We start from the raw sequence: 15,327 nt of genomic DNA, 5'->3' as shown, positions 1-15,327 counted from the left end.
CGAAACCTATACAAAATCAAGCCTACATCCCTTGACAAAAAAATTAGCAATGAACCATAAAATTACATAAAATTAATAACAAACCTAAATTAATAATAAACATAAAATTAATTATATAAATCAAATACCAAAATGAATCAATTTGCCTGCTTGTTCTGTTTATTGTTGCCTTTTAAAATCTGCTTTGTCGGCTGTCTTTCACTGAGTAATGCAATGTCCGTCATATGAAACCTTTTTCCTGCGCAGTACCGTCATTAGTACATCATCTGCAGGTATTTAGAAAGCAGATAGAAACTTGCGCACATAAGCATTTAATACTAAAATCAATTATAAGCTACTGTTGATAGTTGTGCTGTCTATATTGTATGTACAGCTTCTAATGGGTGATTCAAGACGGGCTCCACCTGTTCCTTAGCCGCAGTTCCAAAACATGCCAACAGGTGGCAGCAATGGTGCGATTATATAAATTAGCCAGGTACATTTCACGGGGCTGTGACACGGAGATGTAGTCATTTGAAAATGGAAATTAGATCGTCAAAAAAATGGACAATTACTACTTCAGTATAAGAAAAGAAAAGAAAATTATATTACAAATGGGGAAACTAGTCAGTACTAATGTATGTCTCGATCAGAGAATAAACTAACGATATACATTTGAACAGCTAGAGTTTATTGATTGAATATGCAACCCGCGCTGAACGTCCATATGACTGACTGTACGCCACGACACTTCCAAAGACACTTCCTGTAGAATACCACCTTCTGCCTCTCTGATGCATATCTACACCCCAGTTCACAATCTGAAATTGAAAGGTGGTGGATTTTCCTCCAAAGCCAGTGTTACTCAGAGCTTTACTAATAGGATTGACTGCATGCTAATGCTTCCTTTAAAAGCTATGGATTGCTACTCAGTCCTTTCACATGCCAGCTAAAAATATGCTCTAGCAGCGCCACAGGGATAAAACAAATTTTTTTTCCCCTTAAAAGTGACTCCAGCCCGGCAACAGATCTGTAAAGTCCATCTGTCTCAGTGTAAGAGTGCTGCTTTCATTAGTATGTTATACGCAGTAACTGGCCCACCGTCAGTGTTCTTCCAGTGAGAAGCTGTCCCACACTCTTCTCAGGTGTAACTCCACTGACCTGGGTTAAGCTCTGCTGGCACACGACTGCTGGTAGGGTGGTGGGTGTAGGTCCCGCTAGCTTATGCCACCCAACAGCGTCGATCACCCTGCCACACACTGTTAGGCAACTCTCGTGTGTGTGTGTGTGTTTGTGTTTGTTTGTTTGTTTGTGTGCACGCACACATGTACAATGTCTCCCTCGCTGTGCTGATTACAGCAGGCGCTGGAGTAAGTGCCCTACAGTGCCAGCAGGGCGGGGTCACTGCCTTGACGTCACCAGCTGCCCAGTTCTAATTGAAACAGACACTAATCCAGCTCCTCTATAAAGCCCTTCTGGTAGAAGAAAAAGAAGAGAGAGAGAGAGAGAGAGAGAGAGAGAGAGAGAGAGAGAGAGAGAGATGAAGAGGAGGAGACGTGAGGGAGGGTGAAAAGTGAGAGAGATGAATGGAAAACAGCATGTCAGATGTGGTTAGCTGAAAGAAGAGCAGACCGGTGGGCTTGCTTTGGGACAGAGCCTTACTGTGAGTACATCGCCTGCTTCTCACGCCAACACTACTGTCTGTGCTGACCTACGGTAGAGCTCCGTGGAGCAGATCCAGAACCAGCCTTTTCCAGTTCTGCTCCTTGTCCTGGGCAGCACCCTGGAGAACCAGAACCTCCCACTGGAGCCTACAGAGGGGGGGAGCTGTGGGAAGCGCCCCACTCTGGCCCTCATCCTGTCCAGCTTGGAGCACTTCAGTGACCCAGGAGACCCAAGTATCTCCATGGATGGGTAGGAGAACATTTGATGCTTCTGTTTGAGGGAGAGAACGAGAAAGAGAGAGAGAGAGAGAGAGAGATACAGTGCAGGTGGTTAATGTGTGTGGTATATTAATGTAGTGAATGCTGATTTTGTTATGTTCTTCTGAACATATGGGGCAAAAAAAAATTATATATATATATATATATATATATATATATATATATATATATATATATATATATATATATATATATATATATATAAACCCAAACAAAATAAGTGCAGCACACTAAGTGCAGAGGTGTGAAAGGCATGTTATTGAGTGTTCTGAGTGTATAAATAACCAACCCAAAACCCCCTTCCGAGGTTCAGCTGCTTTCCAAAGCTGTTACTTACCGATCCGGAGATTCCCCCCTCCGTTTGCTTAACTACTGCACGTAGCCTTGGTGATGAGGAATGACCTCCTCACCTGGGGTGGGGTGGGGGTGGGGGTGGGGGTCGTTGTTCAGACCTCTTGAGACCTAATCAGTTTACCACATCATTGTTACCCTACACCCAAACCGAAATTAGCTCCAGTAACCCCTGAACCCGGCTTCACATGCAACCGCTGTGCAGCGAGTAACCAATAAAGCATTAAAGTTACATGTTCAGGGTCTTTATTTATTTAGTCATCTAAACCTGACAAAAACAGGATTACTGACCCAACACAGCTAGGCAGACAGCATATTTGTGCATACTCCCCTTCTGATGTCCCTGATGGATTGACCCACTCCCCCTCTGATGTCCTTGATGAATTAACCCACTCAATGGTTGAATTGTAAAAAAATAAATAAATCGGGGGGGGGGGGGTTCACCTGAGGGGATGCTGTGTGTGTGTGTGTGTGTGTGTGTGTGTGAGTGTGTTGAGGGGAGGGGGGGATTAAATAAGAACATTTTACTCTGAAATTAAACAATTATATTTTACTCTGATCATGAACTCATTTATAGATTGAAGAACTTACACATAGACTGAATTAAAATATTGATAATAGACATCTTACCTGATATCATATAGCAAAATTGATCACAAGGGATCAATTGATCTAACCTTGCTTCTCCGCTCATCCTCTGACGGTGTCACAGATGCAGAGGACAAACGGAAGTTTAACGAACGAGGTTAAAGAGTTTTTTTCCTTCTTTTTTATCTAACAAGACATATCTCAGCATGCTTGACTGACAGCGTCATGGATCACAGTTTCCTTTAAGAACTCCCTGCTATCACCATCTGAAGCTGCTCGTAGCCTGGGCATAACTTTGGACAACCAGTTTGTCCTTCTAGCAGATTTCACCTTTGTAACATATGAAGGATTCGGCTCTTTCTCTTGCAGGACGCCGCCCAGTAGTGAGTTGCAGTCTCTTGTCATCTCAAAGCTACTTGCTGGTCTTCCTCTAAGTGCCATCAGACCTCTACAACTTGTCTAGAATGCAGCAGCACGTGTGGTCTTCAATCTTCCGAAGTTCACAAGTCACTCCACTGCTGCGCTCCCTTCATTGGCTTCCAATAGCTGCCCGCATCAGATTTAAAACCTTGATGCTCACCTACAAAGCCAAAAATGGTCCAGCCCCTCCATGCATGATGTCAGTGGTCAAAGCCCAATCTGTACCTTGAGTACTTCGAACCTCAAGTACGGCCCGGCTTGAAATACCATGCTTCAAGTCTCATGGAAGACAAGCATGGCGACTATTCTCTGTCTTCAAACGCAGACTGAAGCCTGATCTTTTTATGGAATATTTGTGGCATTTACACTTTAGCACGTATAATTTGATATTTTTCGTTATCGCACTCATCATTGTCTGATATAGAGCTCATACTTGTTTCACACTTCTAGCTATCAGCATAGATCCCTGTATTTCAACAGTATTCTAGTTCAATGGTCTTGTACTCGATCTTGACCTCTAATCTACTGTACTGGCTAGGGTGTATTCTGTGAATAAATGATAAAGCACTTTTGTAAGTCACTCTGGATAAGAGCTTCTGCTGAGTGTAAATGGCAATTGAAAGATGTTATGGTAGTGACACATGATAAGCAAAAAAAGGCTAACCACTTAGTGAAACCTTGTTCCTTATACTATATTATTATAAAGCATGTCCTTTCAGAACTCTGATAGCAATAACTGCATACTACCAACTTTTAGTTGAGGTGTGATGTATAGTATATTCCAGGTAGCTACAGATGTCTGACATGCCAAATACAGTCATGTCTCTGTGTGCAGTGGTCTTACACCCCACAACCAAGAACCAAACAATGCAAAAGGTTCAGAACAGTTTCTGAAGGCTAAAAATGATATGCCACTCAGCCCAAACAAAGGGGGCCCTATACTCAGATTGACAGGGCCCAAATGAAGGGGGCCCTATACTCAAAAAGTTGAAAGTCGGCATGTGTTCAGTGCATTCATCTTTCCTTTCCTGGCTGGCTCATTTTAAATAGCTCTTGCAAGCCTAGATGAAACTCCCATGACATGACAACCAGACACTCACACACATACACACAAAAGTGGAAGGAGGATCATGTTCGTCAGAGAGCTTTTGAGCTCCTTTTAATCCCTATCAAACTCCTCTGGAGATCATAAACAAATCTGAAACCAAAGGGGAAAAACTCTCTCTCTCTCTCTCTCTCTCTCTCTCTCTCTCCCCATCTCTCTCTCTCTCCATCTCTCTCTCTCTCCATCTCTCTCTCTCTCTCTCCATCTCTCTCTCTCTCCATCTATCTCATTCTCATTATTTCTCTCTCTCACAAAGACACAAACACAAATGACATTATTTCTCTACTTAGCTAAAGAACTTGACACACTCTAAATTTTTCACCAAAATCAGTCCATCTGACATATTTGACTTATTTCCACTCTCTAGTCACATTGCCTCAAAAAATAACAGGGCCTCAAAAGATATCCATTTAATTTTGAGAAAGAAATATTTGAAAATATTAGAAGATTGTACTGCAAGTCCATCTTCAAAGATGATTCCAAATCCTCAGGCAAACATGAAAAACACACAGACAGAGAGACAGACAGAGAGACCATCCCTGGCATTTAGCTCCGTAAGGTTCAGTCCAGCTCTGATTTATGGAGTGCCAGGGAAGTGGTGTATGCTAGAAAGCCCAGTGGGTATGGAAGCTGGTATCTCCCTTGTTTTGTAGACCACAGTTCACTCCTTTAATCCACTTGTAACAACAGCATGACTACGGGAAGACGTAATTCATTCAGCTATGATCAGACACAGAGCCATTAGGCACAGATCAGCTGTGACCATGGTTCTTAGCTAACTGGGCCTGAGTTCGGAGGCAGTCAGAGAGTCACGTAAGGGAGGCTCAATCTGTTACGTTTCACTGTATGTCGCAAAATGCTGCAGATAGAGAAAGTATTAATAGAGTGGGTGTTCTCATTCACCACCACCACCAAGTCTGATCTAGACAGTTTGGCTCTTTCTGTCTGGGGCCCATTGTGAGATGCAGAAGAACACAAGGCACATGGCCATCTCCCTGATCCACTGTCACTGTGTTTGCTGAACTAACAGGGGAATGAGAAATGTGTAGAAAATCTGTAGTATATGTAGAAAGAGGCGTGTATCTGTGTGTGAGAGAGAAAGCGGAGCAGAGGATAACAGACACACACACACACACACACACACACACACACACACACACACACATACACACATATACACTCACACACGCACTCACACACACACACACACACACACATACACGCACGCACGCACGCACACACACGCACGCACACACACACGCACATATGCATGCACACACACACACATATGCACACACACACACATATACACTCACACACACACATGCACACATACACACACGCACGCACACACACGCATGCGCACGCACACACGCACGCGCATGCACACGCGCGCACACACAAACACACACACATATGCACACACATATATACACTCACACACACACACACACACACACACACAAACACATATACACTCACATACGCACACACACATACACACACGCGCACACACGCACACATATGCATGCACACACACACACATATGCACGCATGCACACACACACACACACATACACTCACACACACACACATGCACATACACACACGCATGCACACACACGCGCGCACACACAAACACACACACATATGCATGCATGCACACACACACACAGTAAACCCTTTTTTCTTTATATTTTATGTAGATGCATGCGGGACCTAAGTGCCCAGGATTCAGGCATGTTTGAAATTCCACTACCAGAAACAGAGGAGAGGCCCTTTAAGGTACCCAACAACCCAGCACGTGTTCAGCTCAGTAGGGAGAAGATCTCTAACATGAACACTAGTACACAAACTACAATCACTGAACTCTATGGACACAAACCACCATCCATTTACATCTACCTATGTCTGCCTGTCTGTCTGTCTGTATGTCATCCTGGGAGCCATCCATCCACCCATCTATCCATCCATCCATCCATTTACTTTCTGCTCTCTCTCCCTCCCCCTCTCTCTCTCTCTCTCTCTTCCTCTTGCTCTACCTCTCCCCCTCTGTAGATCTTCCCAGATCCGGTGGAGGTGGAGGTGGTGCTGACCCTGGAGGGACCACAGGCTCAGGTGGAGCAGGGGAAGGAGCGCCTGCCCTCCATCGTGGTGGAGCCGGTGGACGTGAGCGATGTGGAGAGCGGTGAGCTGCGCTGGCCCCCGCAGCCCGCAGACACCGAGGAGGGCGAGCGGGGCACCCCGCCCGCTGCCATTGCTGATTGGGTGGAGGGCAAACAAGGTCAGGAGGAGGACAAGGATAGCGAGGAGCAGGGCGAGGAGGAAGAGTCCTCTGTGTTCGTCAATAATGAGCAAAACGGCCCTCTTCTAGGTAGGTTTGGATACGGGCTCTTCTGAGGTCCTGCAGAACATGTTTGGTTTCACCAGACCTTCATTTCCCTTCTTCAGTCAAATCCTTCAAACTCCTACTGCAGTAAAAGGTTGCTTGTTAAAAACAATGTTTAAAATGTTAAAAATCTGAATCACTGAAAAACCTGCAGGCCCTTGCAGACCTCCTCTTTGTCTCACCATATCCTTTGAACCATCCATTTTCCTCAACATTTGACCCCTCCCGCCATCTCTGTGCTACAGACCTCCTTCCTCAACATTTGACCCCTCCCACCATCTCTGTGCTACAGACCTCCTTCCTCAACATTTGACCCCTCCCGCCATCTCTGTGCTACAGACCTCCTTCCTCAACATTTGACCCCTCCCGCCATCTCTGTGCTACAGACCTCCTTCCTCAACATTTGACCCCTCCCGCCATCTCTGTGCTACAGACCTCCTTCCTCAACATTTGACCCCTCCCGCCATCTCTGTGCTACAGACCTCCTTCCTCAACATTTGACCCCTCCCGCCATCTCTGTGCTACAGACCTCCTTCCTCAACATTTGACCCCTCCCACCATCTCTGTGCTACAGACCTCCTTCAGCTGAGTGACTACAGTGATGACACTCCAAGCCTGTCTCCTGAGAATGCATCTGCATTAACCTAAACGTCTGCACCTGAGTCCACTCCTGGGGACCTCTGGGGAGCCCGGGTGGAAACCCCAGATGAGAGAAACCCTTTGGGGCCCTTTTCAGACAGTTAACGGATTGGTTCATTACTTAATGGGTAGAATATAGTGATTTCAGTCTTAAAATAATAGATCTTTAGTACCAGGACAGAAAATGTCAATCCATGTGATAGAACCTGGAGCTCTGTAGAACCAGGAGCTGTGGTCCACAAATACCAGATTTAGAGTCAGCGGCATTGATGTAGGGAGATTATGGTGTGATTTTTAACTTAGGCCAACCATATTACTATTACTAATCAAGGGCCTCCTAAATGTAGAAAATATCTAAAAGAAAGATCATACGATTTAATTACATAATCTGTTTTTAAAGCTCTTACTACTTAATTACATAATCTGGCTTTAAAGACGATAATATTTAATTACAAACTGTGTCATTAAAGATCATACTTCTTAATTACACACTGTGGCTTTAAAGATCAGAGTACTTAAATACACACTATAGCTTTAAAAATCATAGTACTTAATTACATACACTGGCTTTAAAGATCATACTACTTAATTACACACTCTGGCTTTAAAGTAAATGCTTCCTAGAAGGTCATGTCATATTCCTCATAGGTTTCAGCTAGTGTACCTGTCCAAGAGCAAACCTACAATAAACAGCAGCTTTCCAAAGGGCAACTCTGGCTAAGGTATCAGCTAAGCAGTGTATTTTGTTCTAATCAGTGTCATTCATTTTGTAAGCAGTGCATTTTATGTTTTCTGTACATTTTTGAAGCTGTTCCTGTTTTGGAGAGTCTCTCTCTTCTCATCTGTGGTCAGTGAGAAACTTTCATAGCCACACAGCAATATTAATAAATTCATTTGAATAAACACATGAGTATATGAGCCTATTATTGCTTGCACAACTCATAAAAGAACGAGCGTCCCCAACCTGGAGCCACAAAGTAGCAAGAATACTGTGTCATTGTATAATATTAATGTTAGCTTAGCCTTCACTGGATCTAAGGGGCGTAGCCCAAACTCTGTAAAACCAGACCATTATCTCACTTCCAGCAGTCTTTACTGTTGGCACAATGCATTCTGGTCGATAGAGTTCTCCTGGCATCTGCCCAGCTCAGATTCATCCATCGGACTGTCGGACAGGAAACCCATTTCATAAAGCTCCAGACTGACAGTTCTCGTGCTGACGTTGTTTCCAAAGGCAGTTTAGATCTCTGCAGTGAGCGATGCACCAGAGGACAGGCGATATGTACATGCTACGTGCTTCGGCTCACAGCAGCCACGCCCTGTGTCTTTGTGTGGTCTACTGTGTCGTGACGGAGCTGTGTTGCTCCTACACACCTACATCTCATAATAATAACATTTACCTGTTGCAAAGGTGACATCATCACAACCTATGCTACTGCCCATGTTTGTCTATGAGTGTATGGCTGTGTGTTCAATTTTATACCTCTTAGCAGTGGGTGTGGCTGAAACATCTGAACTCAGTAAATGAGGAGGAGTGTCCACGTTGGTTTGGGCTCGTCCTCCGGTTCCGCATTTCACGAACGTCTTTTGTTTATTTTTTTCTGGACTCTGTTGGACTCGACCGGACTCTATTGGACTCTGTTGGACTCTACTGGACTCTAGTGGACTTTCTCGATATAAGAAAAGAATGGGATTAGGTAGGCAGGCCTCTTTGAAGGAAGGTTAGGCAGCGACAGAAAGATGTACAACCTGCTGTGTGATCGTGAGCGCCCCCTGCAGTGCTGCAGTCAAAGATCCCGTCCCCCAAGGCATGCTTCATCATCCTCGTGCCAGGTGAAGGTGACGGTCAAAGTGCAATAAAATGTTTCTGCATGGTAACATGTTCATTCGGAGGATTGCTGTCTTCCTCGGCCACTATTTGCCATTTTCCTTTAAGTGAAGAAGGAAAGAAGTAAAAGGAGTCAAGGATACAGTCACATGCAAGTTTGGTCCAACATTAGCCTTCACAACTTATAACCTGCACATACTGCACACAATATCTATGAATGAAGTGTCACCTATATAGTGCCTTTCTCAGGACCCAAAGGACACTTTACAGTCAGAACGCAGCTTTTACATCTGTGCAGTTACACTGTGTGCATAATTATTGCAGAGTATTTTTGACCACACCACTTTTATGCATATTTTCCAACTCCAAGCTGTATAAACTTGAATGCTTATTGGATTTAAGCATGTCAGGTGATGCGTATTTGTCTAATGAGAGAGAGTGCGGAATTATTAGGCTGCTTCTTTTTCTCAGGAAAAATGGGCCAAAAAAAGAGATTGTAAAAAGTCTTTAAATCGCTGAGGTATGGGGGGCGTGATGTCAGAACCATCAAATGTTTTGTTTCAGATATTTACCTGACACTTTTATCCAAAGCAACTTACAATTACAACTGAGTACAACTTGAGCACTTGAGGGTTAAGGGCCTCACTCAGGGGTCCAACAGCGGCTACATTACAGTGGAGGGGCTTGAACCATCAACCTTTTGTTTACTAGGCAAGTACCTAGTACTCATAGTAGTAGTTCCTGAACTGCAACCTACCTGGAGTGCCAAGATGTTCTAGGTATTCATTACTCAGACACTTGGTGATGGTAAGGAAGGCTGAAACCGAGCACCACTGAACAAGACACATTGGGTGAAACATCATGACTGGGCCAAGAAAGGCAGATTTTTCAAAGGTTTTCTGGACTGATGAGGCGAGAGCGACTCTTGACGGACCTGATGGACGGGACCGTGGCTGGATCAGTAACGGGCACAGAGCTCCACTTCAACTCAGACGTCAGCAAGGTGGAGGTGAGGAACTGCTATGGGCTGGTATTATTAACGATGTGCTAATCGGACCTTTTCAGGTTGAAGATAGACTCAAAATCAACCAGTTTTTAGAAGACATTTTCTTCAAGCAGTAGTACAGGAAAAAGACTTTCAAGAAGACCGTGATTTTTGTGCAGGACAATGCTCCATCGCATGCATCAAAGTACTTCACTGCATGGGTAGCCAGTAAAGGCCATGAAGATGAAAAAATAATAACATGGCTTCCTTCCTCATCTGACCTAAACCCTATTGAGAACTTGTGGTGAAGGAAAACAGTACAGCTCTCTGAACAGTGTCTGGAAGGCTGTGGTTGCTGCTGCACAAAAAGCTGATCGTCAGCAGACTAAGAAACTGACAGACTCCTTGAATGGAAGATTGATAACTTATTGAAAAGAACGGTGGCTATATTGGTCACTGATTTATTTTTTTTTAATGTCAGAAATGTTTATTGATAAATTTTATTTGTTTATTATTTTCATTTGAACAGATGAAAATAAACAAGTGAGATGGGGAAAGGTTCTGTGTTTCATTTAGTTGCATAATAATTCTGCACACTAATAGATAGACATAAATATTCTCACAAGGCCAAAACCTCACTTTTACTATCTTAAATATTCAGATTTGAGGTTTATTAACATTTTGGATAGACCAAGAGCACTGTAGTTGTTCAATAATAAAATGAATACAACTTGCCTAGTAATTGTGCAAACAGTGTATTTAACAAATATAATGTCATGTGACATTAAATTCAAAGCTTTGCACTGTGAGTTCTTTGGCAATTGTTTCCTTCCTGCGTGCATAAGGCAAGGCTGCACTGATCCACACACAGGAGAGATCGCCCCTAAAGAGGACTCGCAGCTGACGCTGTCAAGACACTGTTCATCTAGCAGGTGAAAGCTCACACACAGGTGGGTGACAAAAATTAACATAATTAATTAATTAGTGTTAATTATGTATGCATTACTGTCTCACTGTTTTGCACAGGATGCAAGTTTATTATCTCCATAGACTGTAGTCTATATTTCTCTATTCTTTCAGACAAAAGGAGGAATGTTTTTTTTCTCTTTTTATTCCCATTTAATGTTACTGTGTTCTTTGGTGATTTGCATGTTAAATACCTGCTATTGATTGTATCCTTCCATGCTGAAAACTTCATGTGGTGGCAGAGGAAACTTAACTGAGACTTCGCTGACCAAGCTGACTTAACAGAAAAGGGTGTCAGAGATGTGTTGAACAGTCACATACAACAGTTCCAATGAACTCAAACTAACTATGGACTTTTTGACCAAGTTTTGGCTAATATTCCGGGCTAATATGTTATCTAGGTAAATATAACAGCCTGGTTATGAGTGCACGCAGAAAAGATCCAGTTGAAGCGATAAGACATTCGTCTAATATTAGTCTAATATCACTCTAAGGTTTTTCAAAAATTCTTTGGGCTGCAAAGTTTAGGTTTTCCCCTGTAATATACTGCATATCAGGTCCTGGTGCTGTGGGTGACATTATCATTAGTATTCCAGCTTCCCCTTTAAACAGCGTTCAGTGGACGAATGTCCCTAAGGAGGGTTGACAAGAGGAAACTACATGGTAGTTTGGGAAATCTTCAACCTCTCAGCTCACTTCCTTCTTTTCCCTTTTGCTCTTTGTTATGATCGCAGTTAAAATGGACTACTACGAAGAGTTTGACTTTGACATTTTGTACAACAACTCCACCCTGCACCCGTGCATCAAGTTCAACAACTGCACGTTCCTCGAGGAGGGAGGCGTGTCTGTCATGGGCTGGCGTCACACCGTCGCCCTGGTCTGCTATGGCCTCGTCGTCCTGTTGGGCGTCCCCGGCAATGGCCTGGTGGTGTGGGTGACGGCGTTCCGGATGCCGCGCTCGGTGAACGCGCTGTGGTTCATGCACCTGGCCCTGGCCGACCTGCTGTGCTGCCTGTCGCTGCCCCTGCTCATGGTGCCGCTGGCCCAGGATCTGGACTGGCCCTTCGGCCTTGTGGCCTGCAAGATCCTGCCCGGCCTGCTCTACATGATGATGTTCTGCAGCGTGCTCCTGCTGACCCTCATCAGCCTGGACCGCTGGCTGCTGGTGTCCCAGCCGGCCTGGTGCCAGAACTGGAGGCACCCGCGCTGGGCCAACTGGGCCTGCCTCTGCACCTGGCTCCTGGCCCTGCTGGCCAGCCTACCTCAATTCATCCATACCATGCTGGTCACGCAGCAGTCCAAGAAGATGTGCCTCGCCGGCTACAACAGCCATGCCCAGGCTTGGGGTTCCGTCCTCGGCCGCGTCCTGCTGGGCTTTCTGGTGCCGTTCCTGGTGATCAGCATGAGCCACTGGAAGGTGTACCAGAGGGCGGGGAGCGGGCCGGGGCGGCATTGCAGCCAGCGCTCGGCGCGCACCCTGCGGGTGATCCTCGCCGTGGTGCTCAGCTTCTTCCTGTGCTGGATGCCGCTGCACGCCGTGGACATCGCCGAGCTGGTGCTGCACAATGCCGACGCCAATGCACACGCCAAGGCTAACCTGCACCTGGCCCAGGTGCTAGCGCTCTGCCTGGCGTACTTCAACAGCTGCCTGAACCCGCTGCTCTACGTGTGCCTGGGCCGGAGCTTCCGGGAGAGCATCACCAAGTCGCTGCGAAGCGTGCTCCAGTTCGCCTCTGAGGGGCCAACACCAGGCCTCAGCATGACAGCTCACACCAAGAGCACCACTGACACCAACACGCTGATGGCAGGGGTCAAACCCAGCTGAGAAGGCAGCTCCCGCCGAGTGACGCCGAGTGGCAGCGGTCCTGGGGCACGTAGATGTAAAGATCATGTTGAGAAGGCAGAGGGATTCAGTGTGGCTGTGAAGGTCCTTCATGGTTTTGGCACTACTGGGCTTTTGAGAATGATTTTAGTGACTTTCCTGATAACCCTAATGAGGTTCCACTCCTGACCCCCAAAACAGGCACTCTTACACTCTTACAGGGTGTCTTTTCCCTGGTATAAGGCCTTTACTAATTAGGTTAATTAGGCTACATAAATCATGCAGTTTAATCAAGATAAGATATGAAGAAGAATATGGTAGCATATGAATCATATGAAACAGAATGTTATTACATTATATATTATAACAAGAAAATTTGCTTTTGTTCTTTGTATTCAACCATTTATCGATCTAGCGTATCAATATATCAATCTAATATATTCATAGCTCTCTCTCTGTGTGTGTGTGCGTGTGTGTGTGCGTGTGCGTGTGTGCGTGTGCGTGTGTGCGTGCGTGCGTGCGTGCGTGTGTGTGTGTGTTGTGCAAGCAGCATATTTAGGATGTTATGAAAAAGTGGTGATACATGCTGGGTGAGATGGTGGTGGTGCTTTGACAGATAAGCATATAAATTCGACATGACATAAAAGAGCTCCAACCAATTATGTCATGAAAAAACAACAGGTGTAAAATTGTGCTGTCGTTTAACGCAATACCCTCAAGAAAATGTGAATTATGTCATCAGTCAGTACCTACTTAAATATTCATTAGCCACAAAATGGCCCCAAACACCGCATTGATTAGCACCTTTGATATGGTGCTTTTCCCACAAGCACCACACGCAGGACAAAACCTGGTTTAACAAGCAGCACAGAGCATCTGTTCTGCTAGTAGCATCAGCAGTGTTTCCAGAGCAGTGTGCAGTGCATAGGTGAAAATTGATTTTAACAATGTTAGTATGAAGTCTTCATTCAAAGTAATAAACTTTAACATTTAACAGCATCTTAATTAGATTTCTGGTTGGCAACAGGAAGAAAGTGAGGGGTGACACAGCGGTTTAATGGACTGCACTTAGGAGTGATATAAAGCTATGTTAACAGTTAAAATACCTCTTACCCAACCACCCTATTCACCACAGGCACATGACCGCCCAGCTAAATATACCAGCACGCCATAGTAGCCCTTTGTAAGTAAATCAACAAGAGAAATAAATTGAAACAAGGAAGAGGTTTCGAAACCCTCGTAACTTGCCAATACCATTTGTCACTTCCTTAGTGCTCGGCAAGGGGAAGTGTTTTAATCCGTATGCACACAGATCCAAAACCTCACATTTACTCGAGGATCTCAAACTGCTCTTCTTGAGCTTTTGTTAATTTATTTATTAATAACCACTGATCTTAATATTGACCTTTGATAAACCTTCCTATTAACTACATAGCATGTTGCAGATTCTACACATAAACATAACCATGCCTTCAATCTGATTATAACATCCCATGACTTGGATAACAATCTGCAACAGGAATGATGTGAAATCATTTTTTAAAAATGCCCTTTAATTGATGATTCCATGGTAACTCCCAAAGTCTTCTGTGACTCATGACTCTAGACAAGTGTGACAATTATAAAGTTTTTTGTAGCAAAATACACCCTTTCAGATTTCTGCTAAAGGACCATAAACACTTACTAAAGTGATTTCACTTCTCCGACTGCTCACTAGATCACTAGACCTTGACCCCTCTTTTCTCAGCAACTATACTCTAGTTTCAAGTATTCACTACTCCCTACACAAACACATTAACAGCTGATCTCTATTCATTTATGCAATTGTCTGTTCTAACATCTTTAATTAGCTATTTCACTGTTTTGCTTTTTTTGTGTGTGGATCATTTGGATTGTAAGACCACTTCTTACAATTCTTAATAAATCTAGAGTGAATCATGATCATCTATGTCTATCGGCTCTTTCAAATCTTAGGCTCGGCATTATTTGACATACATATGTCACTACAGGCCAAGAAAATGACTCAATATAACATTTATTAATGCATCTATAGCCACTAAACTCGTGTCGGAAATATCATCTTTACGATATGAGCGCATATGAACGCCACCACAACGTCGGATTTATTAGTGGGAAACTTGGATTTTTCGACCACGCCCAAACAAAACGTCACACTGGCTGCAGGTATGGATGCTGCTCCTGCAGTAGCTTATTGGTAGTTTTACTAATCAGAAGAACCCTAATGCGTGTCCTGTTTGCTTCGTTTTCTTTCAGTAAGACAAAATGCACTTCCTGTTTTTGATGAGACAAAA

At 44.2% G+C, this 15,327-nt stretch overlaps 2 protein-coding genes across 4 annotated transcripts; both read left to right on the top strand.

Moving 5' to 3' along the window:
* Positions 1 to 1,505: 1,505 nt before the first annotated feature.
* Positions 1,506 to 8,319, top strand: lbhl (LBH regulator of WNT signaling pathway, like). Of its 3 annotated transcripts, XM_081716612.1 has the most exons (5): positions 1,516 to 1,642; positions 1,759 to 1,893; positions 6,093 to 6,171; positions 6,445 to 6,760; positions 7,350 to 8,319. In XM_081716612.1, the coding sequence occupies exons 2-5, from the start codon at positions 1,886 to 1,888 to the stop codon at positions 7,421 to 7,423; spliced, it is 477 nt and encodes a 158-aa protein (XP_081572738.1). In that variant the 5' UTR covers positions 1,516 to 1,642; positions 1,759 to 1,885; the 3' UTR covers positions 7,424 to 8,319. The 3 variants fall into 3 exon arrangements, with proteins under 3 accessions (XP_081572739.1, XP_081572737.1, XP_081572738.1); XM_081716613.1 differs by having other exon boundaries at positions 1,506 to 1,893; positions 7,021 to 8,319; XM_081716611.1 differs by having other exon boundaries at positions 1,512 to 1,893.
* Positions 8,320 to 11,068: 2,749 nt separating this feature from the next.
* On the top strand, positions 11,069 to 14,946 carry c5ar1 (complement C5a receptor 1). Its single transcript, XM_027026870.3, has 2 exons — positions 11,069 to 11,177; positions 11,928 to 14,946. Exon 2 carries the CDS (start codon positions 11,933 to 11,935, stop codon positions 13,016 to 13,018), a length of 1,086 nt encoding a protein of 361 aa, XP_026882671.2. The 5' UTR covers positions 11,069 to 11,177; positions 11,928 to 11,932; the 3' UTR covers positions 13,019 to 14,946.
* The last annotated feature ends 381 nt before the right edge of the window (positions 14,947 to 15,327 follow it).

This window comes from Electrophorus electricus, chromosome 6, assembly GCF_041902795.1.
Source record: "Electrophorus electricus isolate QZ-2024a chromosome 6, ASM4190279v1, whole genome shotgun sequence".
NCBI lineage: Eukaryota > Metazoa > Chordata > Actinopteri > Gymnotiformes > Gymnotidae > Electrophorus > Electrophorus electricus.
This window is presented reverse-complemented; position numbering and strand designations above follow the sequence as displayed.